This window comes from Camelina sativa, chromosome 14 (assembly GCF_030686135.1).
Source record: "Camelina sativa cultivar CO46 ecotype springtype chromosome 14, ASM3068613v1".
NCBI classification, from domain to species: domain Eukaryota; kingdom Viridiplantae; phylum Streptophyta; class Magnoliopsida; order Brassicales; family Brassicaceae; genus Camelina; species Camelina sativa.
This window is the reverse complement of record NC_141893.1, coordinates 4,967,584-4,993,750: the sequence shown is the minus strand read 5'-3', so window position 1 is coordinate 4,993,750 and position 26,167 is coordinate 4,967,584. Positions and strand designations below refer to the sequence as shown.

The following is a 26,167-nucleotide window of genomic DNA, read 5'->3' as shown; positions in this document are numbered from 1 at the left end:
ATGAATGCCTCACTTAAATGCATCCTTGGTGCACAGCACTATCAATCTCGTATTTAACTCTTGTGGAAGTCACTAGAGAACCTAACCTAACCAAGTAACCAATAGACTGATATTATATAACTATTTTCTTATAAACCTCTATATAAATAAAGCCAATATCATTCTCGAAGAAGATACTAATTTCAACTCTCTCTCTCTCTCTCACACACAAACCGAAAACAAATTCCAACATGAAGAAGACCTACAAGTTTCAAAGCCTCTTCTCTTCTCTCATCTTCCTCATAATCCTGCTATCGATTTCGAGAGACACCGCCGCCACCGGCTCCGGTAGTGTCTGCCGGCATCCACCGTCACGAAACAGCTGCAAGACATGCATGGCGGAGCAAATGAATTACGTTTGTCCTAAGTGCGTGCCGGTGCTCCGATGCATGGCTCGTTGCCTTTGGGGAGGTGTGAATCAGAGGGAATGCACCACCACGTGTAGTTGCGACACCACGGCCAAGCCGTCGTTGTTCGAGTGTAAACGTTGCGTTTCCAGGTGTAAGTGTAGTTGTGCGGCTTAAGGAAATCGTAACAATCGACTTTTATTAATTAATCCCCTCTTTGATGTTTGGAAGTAATAATAATGTATCAACTGCTGGATCTTTTGTAGTTTAACCTTTATATATGTTATACATGTTGATTAATCCGTACAGTTCATATATAATCAGTATTACTAATCACATACTTACGTGAGTTTATTGAATTTTTATCTTTTAATAACGAGTGTTACTACTAACACGATTTCTTCTAGCATTAAAATGGGCCCAAATTTGAGTTTGGACTTTGGAAACGAATTCTCCTATGATCCATGACTATATTTAGAAACTACGCGACGTTTTTCATGGATGCAAGACGGCGCGTATTCCACTTCACATACATACAAAAAGATATAATTCGTTCGTGATTTTAACATAAACGGAGTAAAACAAAAAAGAGAAAGGTGCTCTAATCATTCACCGCGACACACCGGATTAATTTTTTTTTACCGCCGTGGTCATTCTCTGAGAAATCTCTGGAAACATCTGAAACCCAAATACTGAGCACAGAACCTCTCCATTTCCTCACCGCCTTTCTCTCTACACATCTCCTCCTCCACCGCTTCTTCCCAATACAAAGGCCACGCGCCGCCGCCGACTTGTCCGCCGTCAACTCCTCCGAGATCGTTGTAATTCCACCACTGAATTTCGTCTTTGGTCTCAGAGATCGAATCGAGTATTTCCTGCATCCCTACGATCTTGCGGCTCACTTTTCTCCGAGCTTCTCTGATCGACGGATCTAAACCAGGTACCGAGTCGAGTCTCAGAAGCAGAGACATCAGAATCTCGTTCATCCGAAGACGTTCCTTCTCATCGGTTCTAATGGCGTCTACCGTGTCTTGCCGTTGGATCATGCTCTGTACACGATTCGCTTCTCGATTGACGGATGAGATTGTCTTGTATAGGTTTCGGATCCTGTGAGAACGGTAGCCAGACTGGATCCTCGCTGCTGCTGCTGCTGCGGTGGAGGAGGAGTTAGTCTGGACGGTGGATTTCGCCGCCGGTGATGGAGTTTCGATCGGGATTTGTTTGGTTGATGGAGCTGGAGGGGTATTATGGTCATTGTAAAAAGTGTGGATAACGGTGGTGGTTGTTGCCGACGATGAGAATTTTTTTGAACTTTTCATTTTTTTTCTTTTCCTGTTTTTGATTTGGATGAGAATTTTTCTGACGGTGGTCGTTATTGACTCATATAACTCACTCTCACTATTAAGTTGTAAGAGTAAAAAGACCAAATTATTCAAAGTTTTTGTGACCGACCGTTACTAAAGGACACATTACTTACCACTCGATGATAATCGCTTTTATATAGAAAGTTATTAATATTCCGTTGTCTTTCTTTATAAAAGAAAACATTCAATAACATCCATTACACCAATATCGAGATAATTTTATTATTAATCGGATGGGGTTATCTACTTAATCATCATACTCCATAACCCAAGTGCGTAATCGTGCTTATGGAAATCTTTCCTTTCACCATATTTCCTGCAAATAAAGTGAAAAAATGATCTAATTAATTATTATTGGGGTCTAAATATTAATAAGTCAGGGTTATAAGGAAAATAGTTATTAATGTGATAAAAGGTACGTTTACCGGCGAGAGCAGATCAAGGGAGTGAAGGTACAATTTTCCCTGTGCATGTTCCAAATCCAACATTGTAACCATCTCCCTGCACCAATCATCGCCGTAGTTTGATTAACAAGTGTTAAGCAAAATATCATACAACAAGTTCACAATTATTTGGACTTGTTGGGACAAAAAAAAAATGAAACTTGTGTTAGTTAGCTTATACAGTAGTCTTTTACCTTGCATAAACCTGAGAAGGTCACCTCGTCACCGTCTTGGAGAAATGTCTGAGTTGTTCCGTTGAGTGATAAAGGTTTCTGTCCGTTCCAGGTTAACTCAAGTAGGCACCCATATGAATCTGGCTCCTGCGTTAAGAATCAAGAATCAAATGTCCTTGTTATGTTTTTAGTCGTCGCATGAGGAGAGAACCAGTTTGAAAGAGTTTACCGGTCCGCTTATGGTTCCGGTTCCAAGGAGATCACCAGGCCTTAAATTGCAACCATTAACGGTATGGTGTGCTAGCTGCTGCGTTATGGTCCAGTATCTGTCAAGAAAAGTTAAAAAGAGTTGGAATCTTACTGTGTTAATTATATGGAGAACTAGATAAGAGACTATAGAGGAGGAACTCACAAGTTTTGGAAGTTGCTCTTTGTCACTACACAAGAATCATCTTTGCCGGAAGGTTTCAGTTGAACCTACAAGCGGAGAAGCATGGTATTTCTTTTTTATTTAATCCACCATAATTTGTAGTTGATAGTGAAAATGAAAAATATTAAACTCCACGATGCTACCTCCAAAGAGATGTCATAATTTATAGAATCTTTCTCATCCAAATATGGCAATGGAGGTGGATCCTGCAACAATCATATCTTAGCTTAGAGAATCAATGATTGCATGGCACAAAAAGAATGTGATGCCGAGTACCAACCTGCTTGGGAGCTTGAACACCGAAAGGCTCAAGCGCATCTAAGGTAACAATCCAAGGGGATACAGTAGTCCCTACAACACAACAAATCAACATTGGCTGAAGTTCCTTACTCAAATACTCCAACTGGTATAAATGAAACAGACGTTTTGAAGCCAAATATCAATCTTGAATACTTATTTCTTACCAAAACTCTTCCCTAGGAAAGGCCCAAGAGGCACATACTCCCACGCCTGAATATCCCTAGCTATAACAACAAAAATTCCATAAAACAGGTCATGCACGGTCAAGTTAAAGATAACTCAAAGAATACTATAATGAAGTAAGTACCACTCCAGTCATTCATCAATACTAGACCAAATATATGATCCGCTGCATTATTCACGTCAATGGGATTTCCCAATTCATTTCCTGGACCAACCACAGCAGCCTGAATATCATGTGATAAAAGAGATTTTCAATGGTGTAATACTTAAACTAACAACAAATAGCATCAACTGAATCATTCTTAAGCAAATCCACACAACTGAGGCATCGGATGCTTACCATTTCAAGCTCAAAATCAAGTTTCTGAGATGGTCCAAAATACGGGACAGAGTTTCCTTGTGGATGGCCCTGACCTCTGGAAGGATACAAAAAGAAAAGGGGAAAAACAACTGACTTTAGCACTTCATCATCAATTTTTTCATATCAGTTTCAGTGTAAGAATATCTTATAAAGCCTTTAAATTAAGAACAACTATTTTTCTTGTCAAAGCATCAAGTCTTGCATGACGCATGACTTTTAATATGACGTGTGAATCCTTAACAACCATTCTCAGTATAAGAACCAAGAAAACCGATAATAAACACACAATTTCCTAACCTTGGTCGAATAATGTCGGTTCCAGAGATGACAATAGATGATGCCCTTCCATGATATGCAATAGGAAGACGAAACCTGGAAAACATAGTAATGTCATGTAAAATTTGCAGAGTCACTCGACCATTACATGAAGAAACTCTCAACTCAAAAGTAATCTAAACGCACCAATTTGGGTTTATCGCATTTTTAGGTCCACGAAACATAAGTCCACAGTTCTTTGCGTGATGCATAGATGCAAAGAAGTCTGTATAGTCCCCAATCACCATAGGAACAATCATTTCTACTTTACTCTACAAAATCCTAACCAAAATAGCTTCAAACAATCTCATCTCGCCTGTTTCAGGAACAATTTTTGTTTCAGTACTAACCATCTCATAGAATGACTTTCTCCTCAAAGCATCATTATCTCGTAAGATGGGTTCATTAGCTACACCAAAACATACCAAAACCAAAACCTTAAAAGCCAAATAACAAAGTCCGCATAATTTACATAAAACCAATAAGATCAAACAGAGCTTACATGACAAGATTCTTTGAAGCGTAGAGCGCGCTTCCTTCCACGCAGGACGTCCCATGGCCAAGAACTTATTCAAATTAGGCTGTAAACACAGAGCAAAGAAACTTAAAACATTAACAACAAGAAGAAATAGACTAGACCATGAACAAGAACCTGATCCTTATAAATAACATCACCCTACACCACTCATGTAGCTTAGTGTGACTGTGTGAGCAATCAACTATAACCATCAGATCATAAAAGAAGGTAAAAAATCACACCAAACCCAGCAATTTAGTAGAACATCCGAATTTATCGAGCTAAAAGGGATTGGATAATACAGTGAACTTGGTCAGCGACGCAATTACAGAGCTACTAACCAACTTTAACCATGGAGCAAACTTGAGAAAAATATCAGTTCCGAGGGTTATATAGTAATCCGAGTTAACAGGAATCGATAAAACGAACCTGAAGGAAGCAATCAGCGTCCTTAAGGATCGGACCATCGAAAAGTCCAGCTTCGGCAATCGCGGAGAGGTCCAGGACCAAATCGCCGATAGCGACGGCAGGACGAGGAGTGGAGTTCGATTTCGGCTTGAATACACCATAAGGGAGATTCTGGATAGGGAAGTGTGAGTCTGTACCAACATCGATAAAGGACTTCAACAACGCCATGGACAGGACGAATAAAAACACTAAAAAACGACGACGTATGAGTTCTCCGGCGAAGTTTCCCAAGCTAAATTCCCAAATCTCTCAGTAGCGAAGAGATAAAAGAGAGAGGACAGTTATTTCCAAGTAGTAGGTAGCGTTTAGATTCTTTTAAGCTGCCGTTCTTAAGATGATGACTGAGAAGTTGACGTCATATGAAAAATACAAAGATGACAGTTTATTTTAGTTTTGAGATAAGAGAATTTTATTTTTAAGTTTAATATTTATCATTATTGTTTATACAGAACATTTTAGTAACAGATACAGAGATAATAATTGACAGATGAACTTTGAAGTGAAACCTATATACTCTCCAATGCTGCTAATGCAGCTGTGTTAGGGGGAAAAAAGATAACAAAATATCCAAAAGAAGAGAAAAAATATATATGGAAAGAAAAATAACTTTCTTTAAAAATCAACAAAACACACAAATTAAAGTCTCGCAGCCAAAAGAATGTAATTGTGAGTAGTCGTTAATCATAAGGCCAGAATGCATTTTTTTACTCAATGGGGGGTTTGAAACTAGTAGTAAGACGGAGGAGAAGGAGGAGACGCATCATACGAGACACTTGGAATCGGTGGAAGAGACGTCTCCGGGTAGGAAACAGGAGACGGTGGTGGTGATGATGTGTATGAATATTCAGGAGTTGGTTCGTAAGTACTCGGTGATGCTTGTGGTGGATGCCCTTCGTTACATCCCTTTGCTGGTGGCGGAGACTGGCTTGGTGAATAGTAGTACTCAGTTGGTGGTGGAGGACTTGGTGTTTCCGACGGATAGTATACTGGTGACGGGGGTGGAGGACTTGGTGTTTCCGACGGATAGTATACAGGCGATGGTGGTGGCGGGCTTTGTGTTACTGGTGGGTAGTATACAGGCGATGGCGGTGGCGGGCTTTGTGTTACCGGTGGGTAGTATACAGGCGACGGTGGCGGTGGGCTTTGTGTTACCGGTGGGTAGTATACCGGTGATGGTGGTGGCGGGCTTTGTGTCACGGGTGCGTAGTATACCGGTGGTGGTGGTGGCGGGCTTTGTGTCACGGGTGCGTAGTATACAACAGGCGGTGGCGGAGACGATTCAGTACACGGTGGGGGTGGACTTGAGGGAGGCGGCGGTGGAGATGAGTATACGTAAGGCGGTGGCGGTGATGAGTATACGTAAGGCGGTGGCGGTGATGAGTATACGTACGGTGGAGGCGGAGATGAGTATACGTAAGGCGGTGGCGGTGATGGTGATGGCGGAGGCGGAGATGAGTATACATAAGGCGGTGGAGGAGATGAGTATACGTAAGGCGGTGGCGGTGATGAGTATACGTAAGGCGGTGGAGGAGATGAGTATACGTAAGGCGGTGGCGGTGATGAGTATACGTAAGGCGGTGGTGGAGAGTAAGCTCGAACGGTAGGGGACATTTTGGAATAAGGAGGCGGTGGTGGAGAGTATGCTCTGACGCTTGGCGACGTCTTGGACGACGGTGGTGGTGGAGGAGAGTATGCTCTGACAGTAGGCGACATTTTGGATGACGGTGGTGGGGGCGATGAGTACACGTAAACCGGTGGAGGAAGTGTCCGGAACTGGGGTGCCATCTTGAACGTGGGTGGTGGTGGAGAGAAGATGTTGAAACATCCAAACTTACTGCAATCAACAGGACGAGCAAGCAGAGATGAGCACTGCTTAGCCGATCTTTGACTAGCCAAACCTATGATACAGTTCATGGAGCCGTTCACCACAGCGTCTACTAACGAACCAGCTGCGCATACAGGGGGACGACCGGTGAAGAAGTTGGAAGAGTAAGTAAAGTTCTCAAGGTTTGAAAGCTGGCAGATACTTGGAGGAATGATTCCCGCGAAGCCATTGTTAGCCACGTGAAGCTCTTCTAAGCTCTTCATGTTTCCGATGCTAGATGGTAACGGACCTTGTAGATTGTTTGAACTGATGTCGAAAACTGTCACTTTCTTGAGGTTTCCGATTTGAGGAGGTAAACAACCGGTTAAGTTGTCGTTGGAGAGGATAAGCTCGTTGAGTGTCTTCCCCATTTGACCAATACTTCCCGGTATGCATCCTCCGAGATTGTTGTCCGCAAGAACCAAAGCGGAGACAGGGGAATTCCCCATGTTCGTGGGAATTCCATACCGAAACCGATTATGGTTCAAGAATATAGCGTCGAGCTCTCTGTCGAAGAGCTTTGACGGGATCTTGCCTTCGAACTCGTTGTAGCGGAGATCCAAGAACTTAAGGGAAGGCAAAGAGAGGACAACCTTAGGGAACTTACCGACGAATCGGTTGTTGCTAAGATCAAGCTCGTGGAGAAGCTTCATGCGATCAAACGTGAGAGGTACTTCACCGCAAAAACGGTTTGAGTTAAGATGGAATAGAGCGAGATCAGAAAGGAGACCAAGCTCGGAAGCCAAGTAACCAGCCATGTCAGCGTGGTTGAGGTCAATGCCTGCAACGACTCTGGTTTTCGGGTATGAAGGAGAAGGAGCACAGTAGATTCCATTGTAGGAGCAAACGTCCGAGCCATTCCAGTTAGCTGTGAAGTTGAAAGGATCAGAGAAGATTGCTTTTTTCCATGACTGAAGAGCAATGTAGGCTTGACGTAGGCTCGGGTTCTCAAACTTTAGACGCTTGTCTACTTTGATATGACTGCCCAAGCCGCTTTCATCGTCGTGGTCTGCTTTGATCTGTGATAAAAAAAGGGCGGAGGACAACAAGAAGAGGAAGAAGAACGAACGAAGAGGTGGGAACAACATTGTTTATGGGTCAAGAAACCCACTTTTACTAATTATGAACATCTAATATCTCTTTGTGCTTCATCTTTATAAAACGGTTTAGAAACTCCAAAGTCGTATCTCTCTCTCTCTCCAATTTTACTCTACCTTTTCGTTTTTTTTTAATCTGAATGTGTCAATTAGTGACATGTTTACACGTTGAGGAAAACGTAGAGAAGACCAAAAAGAGCTGACCTTTGCGCGGAGATGAAACCATCGTCACTGATTTTCTCAAACTTGGATGCACGTTCCTAAAGATTCTCGGCTGTTGTAGAATATAATAATCAGCGTCAACGTTAAATCATATAAAATAATATAGAGTTAAATGTGTTAATAACTCAAAATGACAATACTGCACGATCTATGGAATTAGAAGCGGTCAAAGAAAGACAAACCTGCACGCACGACCAAATGGGAACAAAACTTGGACGCATGTCTGTTGCAAAACGTGTATATATCATCATCCCTTAGATCTTTCAATCCTATGAATATTCATCAGTTGTCAAGTCTTCCTAAAGGTGAGTAATAACTAACATAAAACCGCAAGATCCATATCTTTTTTGTGTTTGTAGAATGATTTTTTCTATATAGCGTGATCATAAACGCTCTGGTTTCATTCTTTGTAGTGTCTTGAAAGCCACGTAGATAAACATAGGAACAAGGAATCTTACAGAGGCACTCAGAAATAAGTGACTCCTGGTAGGAGAAAAAAAATGTTGTGCATTCGTCTGATCAAACAAAATTTAAAGAAAATCAAAGGAAGTGTTTATTAGACATAAAATACTTCACATTTAAGCAATGTGCCCGGCAGGTAAATAAGCAAAGCTCTCACATGTAAAAACATGTGGAATTGGAGTATCTCAAATACTCTAGAGAAGATAATTTATAGGGTTGAGAACAAGTTAGGAAACTACAAAATCTGCGGATACTATTATGGTCTCTGAATCTCAATAGCTATAAGCCTATAACAAACAACATTTTATAAAGTCAAGCAAAGCTTGAATCAAGCTGTTTGATCAAGGTAAAGATGAAACCAAAGAAAATGGCCATTTTAGTGCAAATGTATATTTCTTTCTTCAGTGAGTAGGTAATGTACATTGGTCATACTGTTTCTTTCTCATATCCAAAACTATTTCCCTCATGAATTTGTGAATTTGATAAGAAACCTGCAGAACCATGGACTAGCTTCACTCACCACAATTTGTCAATATTTTGTCCCCTTATTGGTCAGCTCTCTGCTTGGTTCAATGACTTTGCCTAAAGCAATGACATTGCCTAAAGAGTCTCAGACCTCAGGTTGGACTTTTCCAACAGAGGCCTTGTTCATATACAGAGTCTAAAAGTTTGAAATTTATGCAAGATTACTGTAAAATATAAGCTTAAAGGTGAACCGGAAATGGTTATTAAAAGTGTAAAAGTTTGAAATTTATGCAAGATTACTGTAAAATATAAGCTTAAAGGTGAACCGGAAATGGTTATTAAAACTGTAGACGGCAAAAAAAAGGCACACACAAATTAGACTACGACACCTGGACTGATTCAATAAGGAATATAGTCAATTTGTGCACTAAATTACCAATCCGATATATGATCGTTGATCAGTGTTCAACCACGTTACAAAACCTAGCAGGTTTATAACCACGAATCAAAGTTCGGCCCAGATTGTGTAATAAAGCCCACAAAATCGTTTTCTTCAATCTTAAAACGTGGATATATAATTTGAGATATCTCTAAGAGTAACATCAAAACCAAAAAAACTAGTGCCATCACGTGTAATGGATAAGTTTCTATCTGAATCAAGCATCACCGGTGACAATTTAATATATTCAACTAATAATTGCATGAACACAGGAAAAACAAATAAGCGAAGGGGAAACCTTAGATACGTTGAACCTAGACAGCTTTGTCAAATTCATTGAACTTGGACGGGTTTTGAGTTCACTCCACTTCTTCTGGTCTCCGCGTTTGATGTAATAAAAGATATCTACAAAGTTAAATGATATCATCAAATCTACAAAGTTGAAAAAAAAAAAAAAGTACAAGACGTAAGATCTATCCTCAACTCGCCACGGGGCAACCTCAGTTTAACTTGCTTCGTGTACGTGTTTCCACGCGGATACTTTGTCACGGACGTTAGTAAATAAATATTGGCGTCCGTTTTACTAATGCCTTTTTCTAGTAAATTAAGTAGACAAAGAGTAGAAATAATTATAGATAAAATTTTAGCAAAAAATCTGTAGTCTGAATCTGAAAAAAGTAAATAAATTTAGTGAAAAAGAGAAGAAAATCTTTTAATTTTTCTGAAAGTGGAGTTTAGTAATTAGAGTAGCACTTATATAGAACCCATGCATCTCTTTTTCCCAAACTAGAACAATTCACTTTACTATTATCGACTAACATTAATGCTTAAGTATATTTTTTGATATTATTCGTTTTTAAGTGAAATGTATTTGGACGATATGGTGATAACAATTGAGAATCTAAAAGTTAATCAGCCAGCACATCTCAATACTGTAATTACTTTGTTAACGGGGTAATTTGGGGTTTCTCCGTTACACAAAACGCCGTTAAATCCTTTTTGTTGCACCATCATTTCACCATCCTGTTGTCATATTTTTACCATTTGTCTTACTCCGTCAAAAAGTCAAAGTCTCTGTCAACACAATGAAAACATCACTAAATAAATATTCGTGTATATATATAAACCAACGATTCTCCGAAGAAGAGAAGAAATCAGAAAAGGGCATAGAATGGTAGAGATTGTGGGGAGGTTCATGAGAACAGCGGCGGCTTTTGACGTGGCGGCGGCGCGTGCACGTCCTCCGTGCGGTAGCAGCAGCGGAAGCGATCACTCTCTGGATGACACAGCGGATCTTTGGGATATGGTCGAATCTTTTATCGACAGAGAAGTAGAAGAAGCTTCATCTAAGGAGGTTCCTGAGGAAGAAGATGATAAGTCAGATGAGGATTACGAAGATGTGAAGGAGAGGCTGCGTGAGATTCTTGAAAATCACGGAGGCGAAGAGCGGCAGAGAATAATGGATGTGGCCGTGAATGTTAGTCGGTTCGTTGTCGGAGAGAAACGTCACTTTATGGCTTATCTACGTGGCAAAGGGTTTGATGCAGGTAATAACAATGATCTTTATATGAATTTTACATTTGTATATATTTGATTCTGAGGGATTGGTTAATTTTGTTAATATCTCAAATCAGTTTGAGATATAGTTGTTGACTCTTCTAGACCTAGCTAAGCTCTTGAAGTTTTGGTCACTTGATTTTATTATATTTTATTTTTTGCTAAAGGTTGAACTATCGAAAACAAAATAAGCTTTTCGAAAGGAATGTTTGGTTTAGAGGCGTGATTACAAAACATGATTAGGAACTAAAGTTGGTCTTGAGATTGTACACTGCTTTTGTCAATAGAGTAGCACATTTGAGCTTTGAGGTTGATTAGTCATTTTATTCTTATGACGAGTTTCCAGGCTAGTAATACACAATATAGCATACGGTGACATGTAGAACAAACCACAAGGATATAGATGTAAATGTCGTATCTTAACACTTTAATTAGCATATGAAAATGGGATTTTATCCAAAAAAATATCATTATAAGATTGGTTTAAGAACAATATGTAATCGTATGTGAATTTTAATCTTATATGATGTTGTAATATTCACATTTTTACATGTTTTGGATTAAAATGTGCAAATATACTGAATTGAAATGATGAATCTCTATGTGAACAGGTCTCTGCAAGTCCCGGTGGGTGAAATTTGGTAAGAACACAGCCGGGAAGTACGAATACGTCGACGTTAAGGGAGGAGATAATAACCGTTACATCGTCGAGACTAATCTGGCCGGAGAGTTCGAGATTGCTCGGCCAACGACAAGATACCTCTCCCTCTTAGCTCAAATACCACGTGTCTTTGTGGGAACACCTGAGGAGCTAAAACAGCTTGTGAGGATCATGAGCTTTGAGATCAGACGATCAATGAAGCGAGCAGAGATTTACGTGCCGCCATGGAGAAGGAACGGTTATATGCAAGCCAAGTGGTTCGGTCACTATAAACGAACCTCTAACGAAGTGGTGAGTAAGGTTAAGAGCTGTGACTGTGGACTGCGTGTAGGGTTTGAGGAATTGGTTAAGACGACGGCGTTTAATGGTTTTAAGGAGTGGGAGAATAAGAGGAGTGGTTTGAAGGTTGGCCAGCTTACGGTGGCTTTCAACGACAGTGGATTGGGGTTGTAATTATTCTAAAATAAAGTATAGGCTCTATGAGTTAATGTTTAAGGGTTCTTTTATTATTTTTTGTAAATATAGATAAGTTTTGAGCAGCAATTATCTATAAAGTTTTTGTTTGGCTACCAACTTATTTTAAGTTGTAGACTTGTAGTGGTCTATATTATTTTGTTTAGGCAACCTTTATTAATGGGGCTTTTCACTTTCGGCCCGTTATTGGCCCGGCACTATCAGATTCCCGAAATTAAAAGAGTAGAAGACTACTTGCGATTTATTGCGTGAAAAAACTGAAATATTTGTTTCCTTTTGGTACTAATAAAACTACAAAAACAGTATGCTTAAGTTCTTAACTGTAACAAAATATCGTGAGTGGAAGAGACCAACTTATTTCATTAACATCTCACTCAATCTGACTTAGATGTTTGTTTCCTTTTGACAAATTATTGGAGTGTGGTGAGTTTCTTAGTTATAAAAGTTAATTGGATGATGAAAACTGAAAAGCTTGATAAGCATTTGCAACTCTTTCCTCCAAACTTTATTTATTAAAGCTAATTGAATGATGAAAAGGTAAGGTACACACTTAAGTGTCTTACCAATCACACCGTAAATAACCCTGTTGCAAATTGCAAGCATATTAATATTTTTCATTTTTACCACACTCCACTAACTGTAGTGACGGACTGCAAGCAAGCACCATGCACCACTATACATAAACATTGGAACCTACAAACTATACATTTATTTAAATATCATTGGTATATGAGTATGACTATATGCTAATATGCAAATGATATACTAAACAAGTGTTGGACGAAATAGTGTTGTAACTAGAGCAAACATTTTCCTGTCAACAAAGTAATAAGCATTTTAAAAGTTTGAAACAAACAAATTTCGTGAAACTAATGTACTGTATATGTTTCCAAAAACAAATGTATACTCGTATACTACGTCCAAAGCGAAGGATTGACGTGAAGTACATAAAATTGTAAAATTAAAAACAAACAGTTTATAACACACAAATATTTAATTTTTCTTTTTATTAAGTAAATTTTGTTTGTTTGTTTCGGCTTTTCAAACATTTGATGTGAATTTCCCACATGGAAGTAGTTTTTTTTTTGTTTATCGATTGTATCTAAATTATAGGTTCATTTCACATATAAATAATCAATGTTCAAAATTTTGATAAGCGTTAATCGAAATGAGTAAAAAGAATCTAAAGATGGATGACTTACTTTAATAAAATGTCTTTAAGCCAGCCGTCTGAGTTGATCAATTGGTCTAAAGATGATTGAAAATATATAAATCTTAATAACATTTTACTGTCTAATTCTTTTAACCAATTAGATGAAAATCCAAATGGTCGAGTGGTTTAGCCTTAAACCTAGTTTTACCAAATAAACAAACGTTTAGGCGGTGGATTTTTAAGACAAGAGAACAATAACTATAAAACAATACCGAAACAGACAAAACCTAATAAAACCTTTCGGTCTTTAAAGTCTCGATAACATCTACTTACACAAGTCTCTCTCTTTCTTTCATTCTCTCTCTCTTCCATAGAAAACTACAATATGAAGAAGCTCTACAGAAAAGGAACCGTACACCCATCGCCGCCGCCGCAGATAAAATCCGACGACCACCTTTATTCTCTTCTTCCGGTCGCTATCTTCTCACTAGCGGCAGTTCTCTCCCCGGAAGACCGTGAAGTTTTGGCCTATCTCATATCAACCGCTTCTTACTCCGGCGACCGAAACCCTACCTCTCGTCTGAATAAGACCAAAGCTCACAAGAAAGCTCATTTCGACAATCACTCGCCTCTCTTTAACTGTGACTGTTTCAGCTGCTACACGAGTTATTGGGTCAGATGGGACTTGTCACCGAGTCGTCAGCTTATTCACGAAATCATCGACGCTTTCGAAGATAGCTTGGAGAAGAAGAAGAACAACAACAAAAAGAAGAACGTGACCGGTAAGAAAGATCGGAGAAAGCGTCCTGTGAAGTCTTCTTCTTTGCTTCTTGCTAGCTCTAGCTTTGGTGCGGATGATTCGGAGATTCCGAGTCGACTCGGTGAGTCAGTTGTGAATTCGTGTCCGTGTTCAAGTGAGTTGGGTGATGGTGGTGGTTGCAACGGCGGTTTGGAACCAACGGAGGAGTTTTGTGGTGGAGATGCTCGTCAAGAAGCGGAAGAGGAGGAGGAGAAGGGGACCGTAAGGAGATTTGTGAGTTTCATTGGTGAGAAAGTTTTTGGTGTTTGGGGATAAGAAAATTTTTGCCGATAAAATGGCTTACAATATTTAATGAAATAAAAAGCTAAAAATGTTTTTTTCTTCTTTTCATAGTTGTGAATTTATTCACTTGGATGATATGATATCTCTAGGGCAACATGTTGTTAGATTACCCCAAAGTTTTCCAGTGGAATCATTTAATTTGTGTTTATAATGCGACAACAGTATCATTGTATTATAACATTTTGATTAGTAAAATCGTACGTATTTATTACGCTTATGCAGTCCCATTAACTATTAAGGTGTGAGTCGTGTGAGGTGTGACCACAGATTAAAATAATCAAACTTTGTGCATCACTTATTATAGTCACAGATTTAAATTATGTATATTATTGAGAACACTACAAAGTAGAATTGTTACTTCCTCGATACTAGCTATTAGCTAGACATGTGTAATTGATTAATCTTGAATAGGATTACTTTTGAAATTTGAGAGAAGCTTTTACAATACTATAATACAGTATGTGTAAATACTAGTATATATTATATTATTTCCGGTCCAAAGACCATATTTTGTGCTGCCCACCACCACAGGCATTTATATGCTACCCATGAATTGTTGTTGTCACATTATTTGTCTGTACAATTTTACCCTTTACGGATCACTCAAACTGATCTCTTTCACCAAAGCGTTAAAGTCTCAACACCAAAAACTTCCATTCCTCGGAATACTGATGCTATGTTGAAATGGAATATTATAAAAAAAAAAGATAATCACTTTTAGAACATTTCGTTAGACGTGTCGATCGAGTTGGGTTAGACTTCCGTTCTTATCAGATCGTATATATAAATTCTCAAAGCAGAAGGGTTATAAAGTATTTGTGAACTTCTCCAAACTTTTATTATTTTTTTTCAGCTGGATATTATTTAGTATCCAATTTTTTAAAAACTATTATTCTAAATTTCAGTTAAACATCTAATTGTTTAGGTAATCATGGTTCTGATTTTATATATATGGTGTTTTTTGGTTGTTTGGGATTTCATGCAACTTGGAGAATAATACTGGACCCCGTTTGCCTTATCTTTTCTACGTACAATTATTTTATTTCCTCGTTTTAATTTCGTCGAATGCAATTCTAAGAAAACATATATAAAAAATCAACTTTTGAACAAATGCGAGGCTTTAAAACGTGTATTGACGTTGTTGCTGCTGGATCGTAGGAAGGTAATTTATCATTTGTAGCATTTTACAAGGTAGTACGTAGTTAACTTGACCTATACAGTTTGAAAGTCCAATGCAAAAGCTTAAAATTACCTCTAAAAAGGTGATGTGATCATCATTCTTGTCTCTTGGGTAATGGTTTGTAACCACGATAAAAATAAAAAGTAAATAATAATTCAACTTTTTAGACAAAACGAGGGAACTAAATCCTAGAAATGCGGATTTTTTTGCATTGGGTTTGACAAAAGAAAATAGAAAGAGGAGACATAATGGCTCTGGTCTCGGTGTAACACTTTAAACACAGTTTTCAATGGCAAGTATATTTGTTTGAACTAAACGAAATAAGTATAGAAGTACTTCTGTTCTGATATGGTTTGGTTCAAAACTAAACTACGTTTTACTAATCTAAGAAAAAAATCTAAAGAGTATCCCAATTGTATGAATGATCAAAACAGTGACCAAAAAATCCATATCTTGAAAATTTAAGGTACATCTTAATAGTCGAACATTTAACAATTTCGCATTTGCGATATTATTCAAGAATTACTGATGTTTATTTTTTTTACTTTTCATTAAAATCACTTATGTGGTGATGTCAGAGTTGTCATCGTCATACTAATAAAATTTAAAAGTGTCAGACAGTCAGAGGGAAGATGTCATTGCAACTGAGGCGTGTTTGAGAGGTTCTGTTATCAGTAAGACTTGGTAGTAAAATCTCAACGCAACGTCTTTGACTCGTTTATCATCCTCTTCTTTTAGGCTTGTCACTGTTACCACGTAACAACACATTATTATCAGAAAAGTGATACTAAAAGCTAATAACGTATCGAAGTAAGTACTGTTGAATAAATCATTAGTATAAGAATTAGAGAATTATGAGATTCTCTTTCACCGTCTCTGGATACATTGCAACAAGGACTTCCAGATGGGCCGTTCTAAAGAAAAAGAGTGTCTCTGATTTTGATTGGGCCTTCCATATTTCAAGAAATCAAACTGAATTATGTACATTCGTATTATTTACTAGTTTAATAGTATAACATAATACCAGAGGCCTATCAAAATTCACTTTTTTTTTTTTGGCAAACGTCTTTAAAAGAGTAAATTTATATATATTTTGTCTTCTTATTAAGACCCTAAATACGAAAACACTGATATATATGAATATAATTTCACTGCAAAATTCACGCTAGCTATTGGTTTTAGCAAGATATATAGTCGAACTAATCTGTCCAAATACCTCTATTTTCGAACTCAAATTAGTTTTGGTAAGATAAACATATCGATTAGTATCAATTTGTTCATTCGAAACTTACTGATTTCACATCATTTTTATGATATAGTTTTGTGTTTTTGCCAATTAACAAGTTCCCACCTTTTAAGTTCGCTTTTTCTCATCATGCATCCTTGTCCAATAGAATTATATTAGAAATCTTAACTGATTTAATTTTATCGACTAATAAGGCAAACATAAACAATTCGTCCAATATCCAAATCTCGAGTTAAAGTTAAGAAATTTCAATACAAAAGTAAAAAACTTAATTTGTGAATGCGTCAGTCAACTGAATTATTTGTCCACACGGATAATAAAATTACCCAATCGGATCAAAGTGAAGAAATAATAAAATTCTTCATCCGCATTAAAACTTTAAAATTTTTACCAATTAGATCAAAAAAAAAAACTCAGATGTGGACAAGCAACAATCAGATCGTTAACCAAAAAAAGAACGACTGAAACGATATATCTCGGCCAGATTAGTTTCCCTCGCCGGTTCATTAAGGACTCAGAGACACCGTTACTCTCTCTTGCCCGATTAACAACCCCGAGGTTTTTTTCTTTTCACAAAATCAAACCCTAATAAGATTGACTAAACCAGATCCAATAAAGAGAAAACTACTAATCAACAACATTCAAAAACAACCCTACGAAATCGAGATGAGTTAGCTTTGGGTCTGCAGAGAGGTATTTATAGTATACAGAGTGATGATGTTGCCCTAGAAAACTCTAAATGACAAATTTTTATTGGGCCTTTGGGCCTAAGTTATAAATAGGCCTATTAAGATTTTGGATATAATTTTATTGTTTTTAGAAACCCACACAATTATAAATTATTTGCATACATATAATCACTCCCACGCTTACTTTAATTGGTAGGTCCTTTAGAGACACAATTAATATATCTGGGTTTGCTTGCCTGTTCGATGTGTAGAGAACAACGTTTAAGCCGCAATGACACTTCGAGGGAACACCATGGCATCCGCGGTCTTTCTTTTTATCATATGATTATCCAAAATTGTAACTCATATTTGTTGGGAATGAGATAAGAATTTTTGATTGAGATAAGAATCGAAAAATCTAATTGGGGAAATGAGAATTAGGGATTTTGTTTTCGAATGAGATCGATTTGGGGATTTTTACCTCTGTTTGCTCGGGTTTAAACGATGTCGTTTTGACACTAACGGGGAAGGATTAACGACTTATTAACGATGGCTCATTGCTTCGTTTAGGGATTTAACGACATGTCCTTTTCATCATGGTCAACTAAATATGATGATGTAAACGGTAAATCAACAGAAGTTCATGTTTAAAATGGCCTGACATAAATTTGGTGATTAAAATGGCCATAATTTGAAAGTTCGTGATTTTAATAACATTTTCCCAATTAAATATTGTGAATTCTTTAATAATTAAATGGTAAACCATTTGCAGAGGAAAGACTCTTTTTTTTTTGTTATATTTTTTTAACTGTGTAGACATCATTTTACACATCATGTCACCTACTTAACTAGACCAGCTGTTGCTTTTTCTTAATAAAATTAAATTTTTATCTATCATAGAATTATAGTAGTAGCAAATTCGTTACAAAAGAAATCTTTTAACTAAATATATTAAAATGAAAATTGCACCCGAATGAGTCTTTTTTGCTTATAGTTTATGTATATTTAACATAACACCCTATGCATGTCACATAGATGTAACTTGTAAGACAATATTACCTACATTGCTCGTTTAATTAGACCTTATAACGACATGTTGTTACTTTTTCTTCTATTCAAGTAAACATCCGCTCTTAATTTCATATATTCTCCTTTTGGTTTAAAGTCAATATGTCTCTTTACGATATTTTAAAAATATATATTATTATTTCAACAAAAATATTATATATATATATATATGTTTTTCTAATTACATACTTTTAAATCAATTTATATAACTGGTTAAAAAAACAACAAGCAGTCCATACTAATAAATATTAATATTTTAGTTTTGAAAATCTGAACTCTTTCCAGGAATTGGTGTCAAACTGGGAACATAGAAACAATGATTAATATAATCTTTAGCCTCAACGTCTATTTGAATCTTCGTCAACGCATTGCCCCTCACAATATAAATGCAAAGCTGTTCATTTTCATCCTTACAACAGATGACAAGACTCTTTTTGCAAACATTATCGATGAAGTAACTTGGACGAATGCCCAAAAAAAAAGGTACAGAAACCGTCATGAAGTTTATCCACGTTACATGCTTCCCATCGTCATTATTAATCTTGTTTTTTGTCACCCAAACCTCAATTATATTATTTGCTCCATTGATTCTTTTTAACACTGAAAGTCGATCTTTCTTAAAGGTTGAGAGGGCTGGGAAATTGTAAGAGTTCGTATTCCACGGTAGAACACAAAAAACTCTATATACTTCTTTCGAAAAATCGAAACTTTGGATAAGATAGTTATCGGTCTCATAAACAATCCAATATAAATTTCCATTCAAAGACACATCAATACATGTGCGGATACGTACTTCTGGAGAAGAATTTGTACACTTCCACTCATTATTTTCTAACTCGTAGATATCAGTTTTTCTCCCATAACCACTTGAACCATTGTGCGTGTAAATCATTGAGGCAAGCGAGTGAAATTGGTAACCATCAGCTTGATACTCTGTAATCCACATACAAAAGCCAATTGCAACAACATCAGATTCATAAACCAAAAAAAGTGAAAGATACTTTCCTTCTAGACTAAAAGGGTGAGCCCAACCATCTGATCAGCTACTGCATAAGAATGCACGATGTCCAAAAAGACAAGTAGTAGTCCTAGGCCTGTATATAGATTTAGATTATGTTTACCATGTGCTTCGTCAGCTACATTTTTGAATCAAAGGTTATAGTACATCAGAGAGAGAAGAGAGACGAGAAATACTTACCATGCGCTGTGCTTTGAGAGAGAGACGAGGGGAACGAGCAATAACAAAAAAAAGCCAATCATAACTTGACACACTCAAAAGCCCATATTTGTATTATTGGGCCTTAAGTGACGAACGTCATAGAGCATGCCGTGCACACTGGATATATCCCTAAAATACCCTTTGCCTTGTAGGATGAGGCAATTTAATTGCGGAATATACCCTTTGGGTCAAGAGTATAAATTCACACCAACCCAATGCGGAGACCTCGAAGTGAACTCTCCATTGACGCTGAAGTGAAGCAAAGGAGAGGGAAGTTATAGAAGTTAGGTTCGAAACGAAACGAGAAAAAGCGAGTTAGGTGAAAACCCTACAGAAATGGCCCCTGCTCTTGCCGTTACCCGAGATCTCGCCTCCGCCGCCGGATCTCCCGACAATGCTCCGGCGAAAGGACGTGCTTCGGTTTACAGCGAAGTTCAATCAAGCCGTATTAACAACGCTCTCCCTTTGCCTTCTGTTCTTAAAGGAGCTTTCAAAATCGTCGAAGGTCCCGCTAGTACCGCCGCCGGGAATCCAGGTTAGGGGGTTCTGATCTGATGATTTTGGATTTGTGTTTCCTTTGCTTGATCTAGATCTTGTTTAGTTTGGTGAGAAAAAATTGATTGAACTGTAATGATATTTGTGAAACTTAAGCGATTTAGTTTTGATTGTGATTTATGTATTGGCTCTCGAGGACAGATCTGTGGTTTATAGAGTTATATATAAGAGTGTTGTGGAGAATTTAGTGTTTGCTTTGATATGATTGCAGATGAGATAGCGAAGTTGTTTCCGGGTCTATATGGTCAGCCATCTGTAGCAGTGGTTCCAGATCAGAATGCACCTACTTCTGCACAGAAGTTGAAGATTGGGGTTGTTTTGTCCGGTGGTCAGGCACCTGGTGGGCACAATGTTATATCTGGACTGTTTGGTAAGGGTTTCAAAGACTTATTTTTTGTGTGTTTTAAATGATGATTTCCGTCGAATTCTAACTTACTATGCCCACTCTTGATTTAGATTACCTGCAAGAGCGTGCCAAAGGTAGCACATTTTACGGGTTCAAGGGTGGTCCAGCTGGTATCATGAAGTGCAAATATGTTGAGTTGAATGCAGAATATATTCAGCCTTACAGAAATCAGGTACTTGGGTCTGTTTTAGTTTATGGATCCATCTCACGAGCTTTGTGATTGATTTGGGATGTTAGAACTTGCATCATCATTTTTCATCTCAGTTTGTATCAAAGCTATCAACATTTACACTATGGTGAATCACATCTAGTAGAGCATAATAAGTCCTTGTGCTTGTCTTTTTATGTCAATGTGGTTATAATTCTTTCGGTTTCAACAGGGTGGTTTTGACATGATCTGCAGTGGAAGAGACAAGATTGAAACACCCGACCAGGTTGAATTTTATTTACTGTTTTAAAAAGAATTGTTAGTTTGTTACTGCTTCCAAAGCCTCTACTCCACGCAGTGAGTAATTATTAATGGCTGACATTTGCAGTTTAAACAAGCTGAAGAAACAGCAAAGAAGCTAGATTTGGATGGATTGGTGGTTATTGGTGGAGATGACTCCAACACCAATGCTTGCCTCCTCGCTGAAAACTTCAGGTAAAACTAGCTGTCAAATCTGTTTCATGTCTTGTCGTAACTTATTTATCCTAGTGTAAAGTTGTTGCTCTTGTAGATTCATGTAAACTGAATCTTGAATGCTCTGCTGATTCAGCATTTGACTTACTTTTTACTTATATCATTAGGAGTAAGAACTTGAAAACCCGAGTCATTGGGTGCCCCAAGACTATTGATGGTGATTTGAAATGCAAAGAGGTTCCTACTAGTTTTGGGTTTGATACAGCTTGCAAGGTGAGATTCCGTTTTACTCAAATTTATTCTGGGCTTTCCTTGCTTTCCCTATAACTAATTGTATTGTGTTGATTTTATTGCTTGTCAAGAATCTAATTGCTTATTCCACCAGAAAAAGTAGTTTGAAAGAAGCCTATTGAAACGTTTTATTGCTTGTGCAGATTTACTCTGAAATGATTGGGAATGTCATGATTGATGCAAGGTCAACTGGCAAGTATTATCATTGTAAGTAATTGGTTAACAGAAATTCTTGAAGTTGCATTATTTCTGTCGTGCCCTATTTGATCACTGATGGCTTGCAATCTTGTACACTTTTTCATTGCAGTTGTACGACTTATGGGCCGAGCTGCTTCCCACATTACACTTGAGTGTGCTTTACAAACTCACCCTAACATAACAATTATTGGAGAAGAGGTACGCCCTTGTTTGACTTCAAATCACCTTAGTGTTATTTGAGTCTTACTGATGTTAGAATTAGACTACATATCAGATTCATTTTGGTGACAAGTCTCAGTAGCAATCAGTCTATATTTACTTAGCTTTGATCTGAAAATACTCTTTTGCAGGTGTCCGCCCAGAAGCAGACTTTGAAGAATGTCACGGACTACATGGTAGATGTTATCTGCAAACGTGCTGAACTTGGTTACAACTATGGTGTCATACTGATTCCAGAAGGTCTGATCGATTTTATCCCCGAGGTGCGTTTTTTGAGTCAGATAATAGAAATATAGAATATACCACTTTCAAGCCAATTAATATGATTGTTTTTCAACTGATCATTACTATAATTTATGACTTCTCAGGTCCAAGAGCTGATCGCAGAACTGAATGAGATTTTGGCAAATGAGGTTGTAGATGAAAATGGGCTTTGGAAGAAGAAGCTCACCGAGCAATCATTGAAGCTGTTTGATCTTCTGCCTGAAGCGATTCAGGAGCAGCTGATGCTCGAGAGAGACCCACATGGAAATGTCCAGGTAATTGATTATTGTCCTGCTACCTCGTATTGAATTTCCACCAAGACGCAGCTTCATCTTTCATGGATTATTGATATATATTTTTCCTACATCTTGATAGGTTGCCAAGATTGAGACTGAGAAGATGCTTATTCAGATGGTTGAAAGTGAACTGGAGAAAAGAAAGCAAGTTGGTGCCTACAAGGGACAATTCATGGGACAGTCTCATTTCTTCGGGTACTTTCTCTCATTTTGTTCTTTCAATGAACCAAGACCCTATATGGGCTGCATAATACAGTGCTTATATATCTTGCGAAGGAAAAAAGCTCAATTTATTGTTTTGAAACAGGTATGAAGGAAGATGCGGCTTGCCTACAAACTTTGATGCTACATACTGTTATGCACTCGGTTATGGCGCTGGAGCACTCCTCAACAGTGGGAAAACCGGACTGATTTCTTCGGTTTGTACTCCACAATTTCCACTCAATTAGTTTTCCCTCTGTTTCTCATTTATATGTTGATTGAAACAGCCTTTGTGCTTAGAATGAGATTAGTAACTTATTGGCGCAGGTCGGGAACTTGGCTGCTCCTGTGGATGACTGGACCGTAGGTGGGACTGCTCTCACTGCCTTGATGGATGTCGAGAGGAGACACGGTAAGAAAATAAATTAATAGAGTTTGCTAAAGACACATTTGAAATATATAGGTATTAAAAATCGAGTTGTATCAACTTGCAGGTAAGTTCAAGCCTGTGATCAAGAAAGCAATGGTGGAACTTGAAGGTGACCCTTTGATTCCCATCTCTTCTCATAATTGTTAATACGGCGGTTTCATGGTCTTTGCTAAGTGACTTTTTTGGAATCTGCAGGTGCACCTTTTAAGAAATTTGCATCGCTGCGTGAGGAATGGGCATTGAAGAACCGATACATCAGCCCAGGTTCGTTGCAAACTTTTTTTTGTTTTAAAGCAAAACACCTGTTGTCTTGGATTCTTAATGTACCACCCTTTGTGGAAATATTATTGCAGGTCCGATCCAATTCACAGGGCCTGGTTCAGAAGCTCTCAGCCACACACTACTTCTGGAACTCGGGGCTCAATAGGCTCTGGATCAACGACCATTCCCTTGCTTTTCTGTTTTCCCTATAAATGTCGCATTTGGTCTCTTTCTATCTTGAATTCTACGTCCCCGTACCATTTCGGTTGTCTTTTCCTCAACATATAAGATTATTTTAATATGGACGACAGCGCCTAAATTTAATACACAGTTCTCAAGTCGGAGTGACCAATACAAAGTTCTTTGTGGTTCTATTCGGAAAATTTTAAGCTACTAGGATCAACAATTGGTAGCGTTGAAGGTTTTAATTATAACTTTCTGTAGATTATTTTAAGGGTGATTTACTCAAATTATCCAAACTATATCCAAATTAGGTAATATTACCAAAATCTACAAACAAAAGATTTTATTACTAGAATATTTCGGATATTTTCAAAATACCCAGTGTACTTTTGTTTTATGTTACTGGAAAAAATGTAATTACAAAAATGTCATTGTTCATGTTAGACGTCACGTTAAAAACGCTGACGTGTAACAATAACTCAGCCATAACGCGTTACAAAGGTATGTTGCGGCTGAGTTATGGAAAAAAACATTTGAGAAAGAGCGGACGGCTGAGTTAGAGCATAACTCAGCCAAGTGTTACGACTGACTTATCAAAATCTGGCTGAGTTAGAGCATACCTTAGCCAAGCGTTACGGCTGACTTATCAAAATCTGACTGAGTTATGCTCTAACTCAGCCGTCCTTACGGCTGAGTTTTCACCCGATGGTTGAGTTGTCAAAATTTTGGCTGAGTTATCACTACGACACGGCTGAGTTACCATTTTCCGACTGGCTGAGTTATGAAAAACGACTGACTTATGAGATGTTGTTACGGCTGAGTTATCGTACAACTCAGCCTTGATACGTTGACTTATCGTACAACTCAGCCATGATAGGCTGACTTATCGTACAACTCAGCCATTTGACGACTGACTTAGTAGCAAAAGATTAATTACTAGAATGTTATTCAGTTACGGCTGACTTATTAAACGATACGGCTGAGTTACATATTTTCAGTTGATGAAGCGGCTGAATTTGGCAGCAATTTTTTTGCTTTTTAATTACTGTAATGTTTTTCATGTTGTGACTAAGTTATAGTTTGTTTGATGGCTGAGTTTTATTTAGGCTGAGTTATTATTTGTTTGATGGCTGACTTGCCACGTCAGATGCAGCATCCATGTCAGCATTCCATGTCATCATTTTTTTCTCCGGAAATACGAAACGTCATTCGACTCTTGTTCTTCAACTGGTTAATAAGTGAACTATTTACCTTCTTATTCTACTTGTTCTTCTACTTCTTCTTCACTTTCTTCTTCACTTTCTTCTTCACCTTGTTCTTCTACTTGTTCTTCACCTTGTTCTTCTACTTCTTCTTCACCTTGTTCTTCATTTTCTTTCATGGATCCAGTTCCGGTTCTAGTTGTTTCCGGTAATTGGGTAAAGACACAGATATATGTATTTAACACCGACGATAGAGGGTGTATAGTTGTGCAGATAGATGGAGGCACAACACACGATCAGCTACGTCTCTGTGTAGAGTTTTCGGCGAAAGAGTCTACAAAAACTAGTGGAGCTAGAGGAAGTATGATTCGGCCAAGAAGTGACTCTAAAGTAGAATCTACATACGAAGTATACGGTGGGGGATTTGAAGGCACTTGTTTTGATTATGGTAAGATCGTTGACAAAGAAAACCAAGAAGAAGAAGAAGATGTCGAAGTAGCATCTGACGAAGAAGAAGACGATGAATTTTCAATCCGATTTAATGTTTTTGACGACTCTGATATATCAGCCATTAAGGATTTACAAATCACTATAACTCAGCCTTCACATGAATCGACGAGACCTTTCGTTTTCCCGTAAATATTATAACTCAGCCGTAAAGTCATATATATCAGCCATTTACTTTCATATTGTTTCTTGTGATAACTCAGCCATAAAACACTATAACTCAGTCGTAACATGAATCAACGAGACATTTCGTTTTCCTGTAAATATTATAACTCAGTCGTCAAGTCATATATATATATATATCATTCATTTACTTTCAAATTGTTTCTTGTGATAATTCAGCCATAACTCACTATAACTCAGCCGTCACATGATCTTTTGTTTTCCCGTAAATATTATAACTCAGCCGTATAGTCATATATATCATCCATTTACTTTCAGATTGTTTCTTGTGATAACTCAGCCATAACTCACTATAACTCAGCCGTCACATGACCTTTCGTTTTCCCGTAATGATTATAACTCAGCTGTAATGCGATATTTTGGCGGGAAATCATCAGTTAACCTAATAATAGACATATTCCATTCTAAATTTAATTTTGAGTTGTAATAATTTTAATATTCAATTGTTGGAGAAATACTTTTAGAAAAATTCTAAATTCGAATAATAATAATTTAATTATTTGCAATAATATCTTGTGATAAAAAACTCACT

The 26,167-nt window shown here is 37.7% G+C and overlaps 5 protein-coding genes, 1 non-coding gene and 2 pseudogenes across 8 annotated transcripts; 4 read left to right on the top strand and 4 right to left on the bottom strand.

Moving 5' to 3' along the window:
• Positions 1-99: 99 nt before the first annotated feature.
• On the top strand, positions 100-686 carry LOC104739857 (uncharacterized). Its single transcript, XM_010460327.2, has one exon. The coding sequence runs from the start codon at positions 231-233 to the stop codon at positions 561-563; it is 333 nt and encodes a 110-aa protein (XP_010458629.1). The 5' UTR covers positions 100-230; the 3' UTR covers positions 564-686.
• Positions 687-877: 191 nt separating this feature from the next.
• LOC104739855 (BAG family molecular chaperone regulator 5, mitochondrial pseudogene) lies at positions 878-1,705 on the bottom strand (annotated as a pseudogene). The gene has a single exon (XR_015580043.1). The product of XR_015580043.1 is annotated as a BAG family molecular chaperone regulator 5, mitochondrial pseudogene (transcript).
• A 154-nt stretch (positions 1,706-1,859) lies between these two features.
• Positions 1,860-5,329, bottom strand: LOC104739856 (fumarylacetoacetase). Its single transcript, XM_010460326.3, has 15 exons — positions 4,902-5,329; positions 4,458-4,536; positions 4,306-4,364; positions 4,103-4,227; positions 3,938-4,012; positions 3,620-3,695; positions 3,404-3,503; positions 3,261-3,320; positions 3,077-3,147; positions 2,940-3,002; positions 2,779-2,843; positions 2,596-2,692; positions 2,388-2,513; positions 2,176-2,251; positions 1,860-2,066 (listed from the first exon to the last, which is right to left on the bottom strand). The coding sequence occupies exons 1-14, from the start codon at positions 5,106-5,108 to the stop codon at positions 2,189-2,191; spliced, it is 1,266 nt and encodes a 421-aa protein (XP_010458628.1). The 5' UTR covers positions 5,109-5,329; the 3' UTR covers positions 1,860-2,066; positions 2,176-2,188.
• Positions 5,330-5,347: 18 nt separating this feature from the next.
• LOC104739854 (leucine-rich repeat extensin-like protein 1 pseudogene) lies at positions 5,348-8,000 on the bottom strand (annotated as a pseudogene). The gene has a single exon (XR_015580042.1). The product of XR_015580042.1 is annotated as a leucine-rich repeat extensin-like protein 1 pseudogene (transcript).
• A 2,537-nt stretch (positions 8,001-10,537) lies between these two features.
• Positions 10,538-12,354, top strand: LOC104739853 (uncharacterized). The gene is made up of 2 exons (XM_010460323.2): positions 10,538-11,036; positions 11,658-12,354. The coding sequence occupies exons 1-2, from the start codon at positions 10,661-10,663 to the stop codon at positions 12,158-12,160; spliced, it is 879 nt and encodes a 292-aa protein (XP_010458625.1). The 5' UTR covers positions 10,538-10,660; the 3' UTR covers positions 12,161-12,354.
• A 1,092-nt stretch (positions 12,355-13,446) lies between these two features.
• LOC104739852 (uncharacterized) lies at positions 13,447-14,651 on the top strand. Its single transcript, XM_010460321.3, has one exon. The coding sequence runs from the start codon at positions 13,720-13,722 to the stop codon at positions 14,407-14,409; it is 690 nt and encodes a 229-aa protein (XP_010458623.1). The 5' UTR covers positions 13,447-13,719; the 3' UTR covers positions 14,410-14,651.
• A 2,628-nt stretch (positions 14,652-17,279) lies between these two features.
• On the bottom strand, positions 17,280-17,410 carry LOC147927844 (small nucleolar RNA snoR111). Its single transcript, XR_015581248.1, has one exon. It is a non-coding gene; the product is annotated as a small nucleolar RNA snoR111 (small nucleolar RNA).
• A 2,557-nt stretch (positions 17,411-19,967) lies between these two features.
• On the top strand, positions 19,968-23,898 carry LOC104739851 (pyrophosphate--fructose 6-phosphate 1-phosphotransferase subunit beta 1). The gene is made up of 16 exons (XM_010460320.2): positions 19,968-20,352; positions 20,584-20,742; positions 20,829-20,950; positions 21,159-21,212; positions 21,315-21,421; positions 21,568-21,673; positions 21,835-21,898; positions 21,999-22,087; positions 22,240-22,371; positions 22,477-22,647; positions 22,748-22,863; positions 22,976-23,087; positions 23,197-23,281; positions 23,364-23,408; positions 23,495-23,563; positions 23,653-23,898. Exons 1-16 carry the CDS (start codon positions 20,154-20,156, stop codon positions 23,724-23,726), a joined length of 1,704 nt encoding a protein of 567 aa, XP_010458622.1. The 5' UTR covers positions 19,968-20,153; the 3' UTR covers positions 23,727-23,898.
• The last annotated feature ends 2,269 nt before the right edge of the window (positions 23,899-26,167 follow it).

Bases quoted from the DNA above. Each gene is read 5' to 3' on its own strand.
- LOC104739856 (XM_010460326.3), bottom strand. From the start codon at position 5,108: ATGGCGTTGTTGAAGTCCTTTATCGATGTTGGTACAGACTCACACTTC. The intron at 4,537-4,901 runs GTTCGTTTTATC...CTGTGTTTACAG, and splicing joins ACGCTGATTGCTTCCTTCAG to CCTAATTTGAATAAGTTCTT. The intron at 3,504-3,619 runs GTAAGCATCCGA...CATGATATTCAG, and splicing joins TTGATTTTGAGCTTGAAATG to GCTGCTGTGGTTGGTCCAGG.
- LOC104739853 (XM_010460323.2), top strand. From the start codon at position 10,661: ATGGTAGAGATTGTGGGGAGGTTCATGAGAACAGCGGCGGCTTTTGAC. The intron at 11,037-11,657 runs GTAATAACAATG...CTATGTGAACAG, and splicing joins TGGCAAAGGGTTTGATGCAG to GTCTCTGCAAGTCCCGGTGG.
- LOC104739852 (XM_010460321.3), top strand. From the start codon at position 13,720: ATGAAGAAGCTCTACAGAAAAGGAACCGTACACCCATCGCCGCCGCCG.
- LOC104739851 (XM_010460320.2), top strand. From the start codon at position 20,154: ATGGCCCCTGCTCTTGCCGTTACCCGAGATCTCGCCTCCGCCGCCGGA. The intron at 20,951-21,158 runs GTACTTGGGTCT...CGGTTTCAACAG, and splicing joins TTCAGCCTTACAGAAATCAG to GGTGGTTTTGACATGATCTG. The intron at 23,564-23,652 runs GTTCGTTGCAAA...ATATTATTGCAG, and splicing joins GAACCGATACATCAGCCCAG to GTCCGATCCAATTCACAGGG.
- LOC104739857 (XM_010460327.2), top strand. From the start codon at position 231: ATGAAGAAGACCTACAAGTTTCAAAGCCTCTTCTCTTCTCTCATCTTC.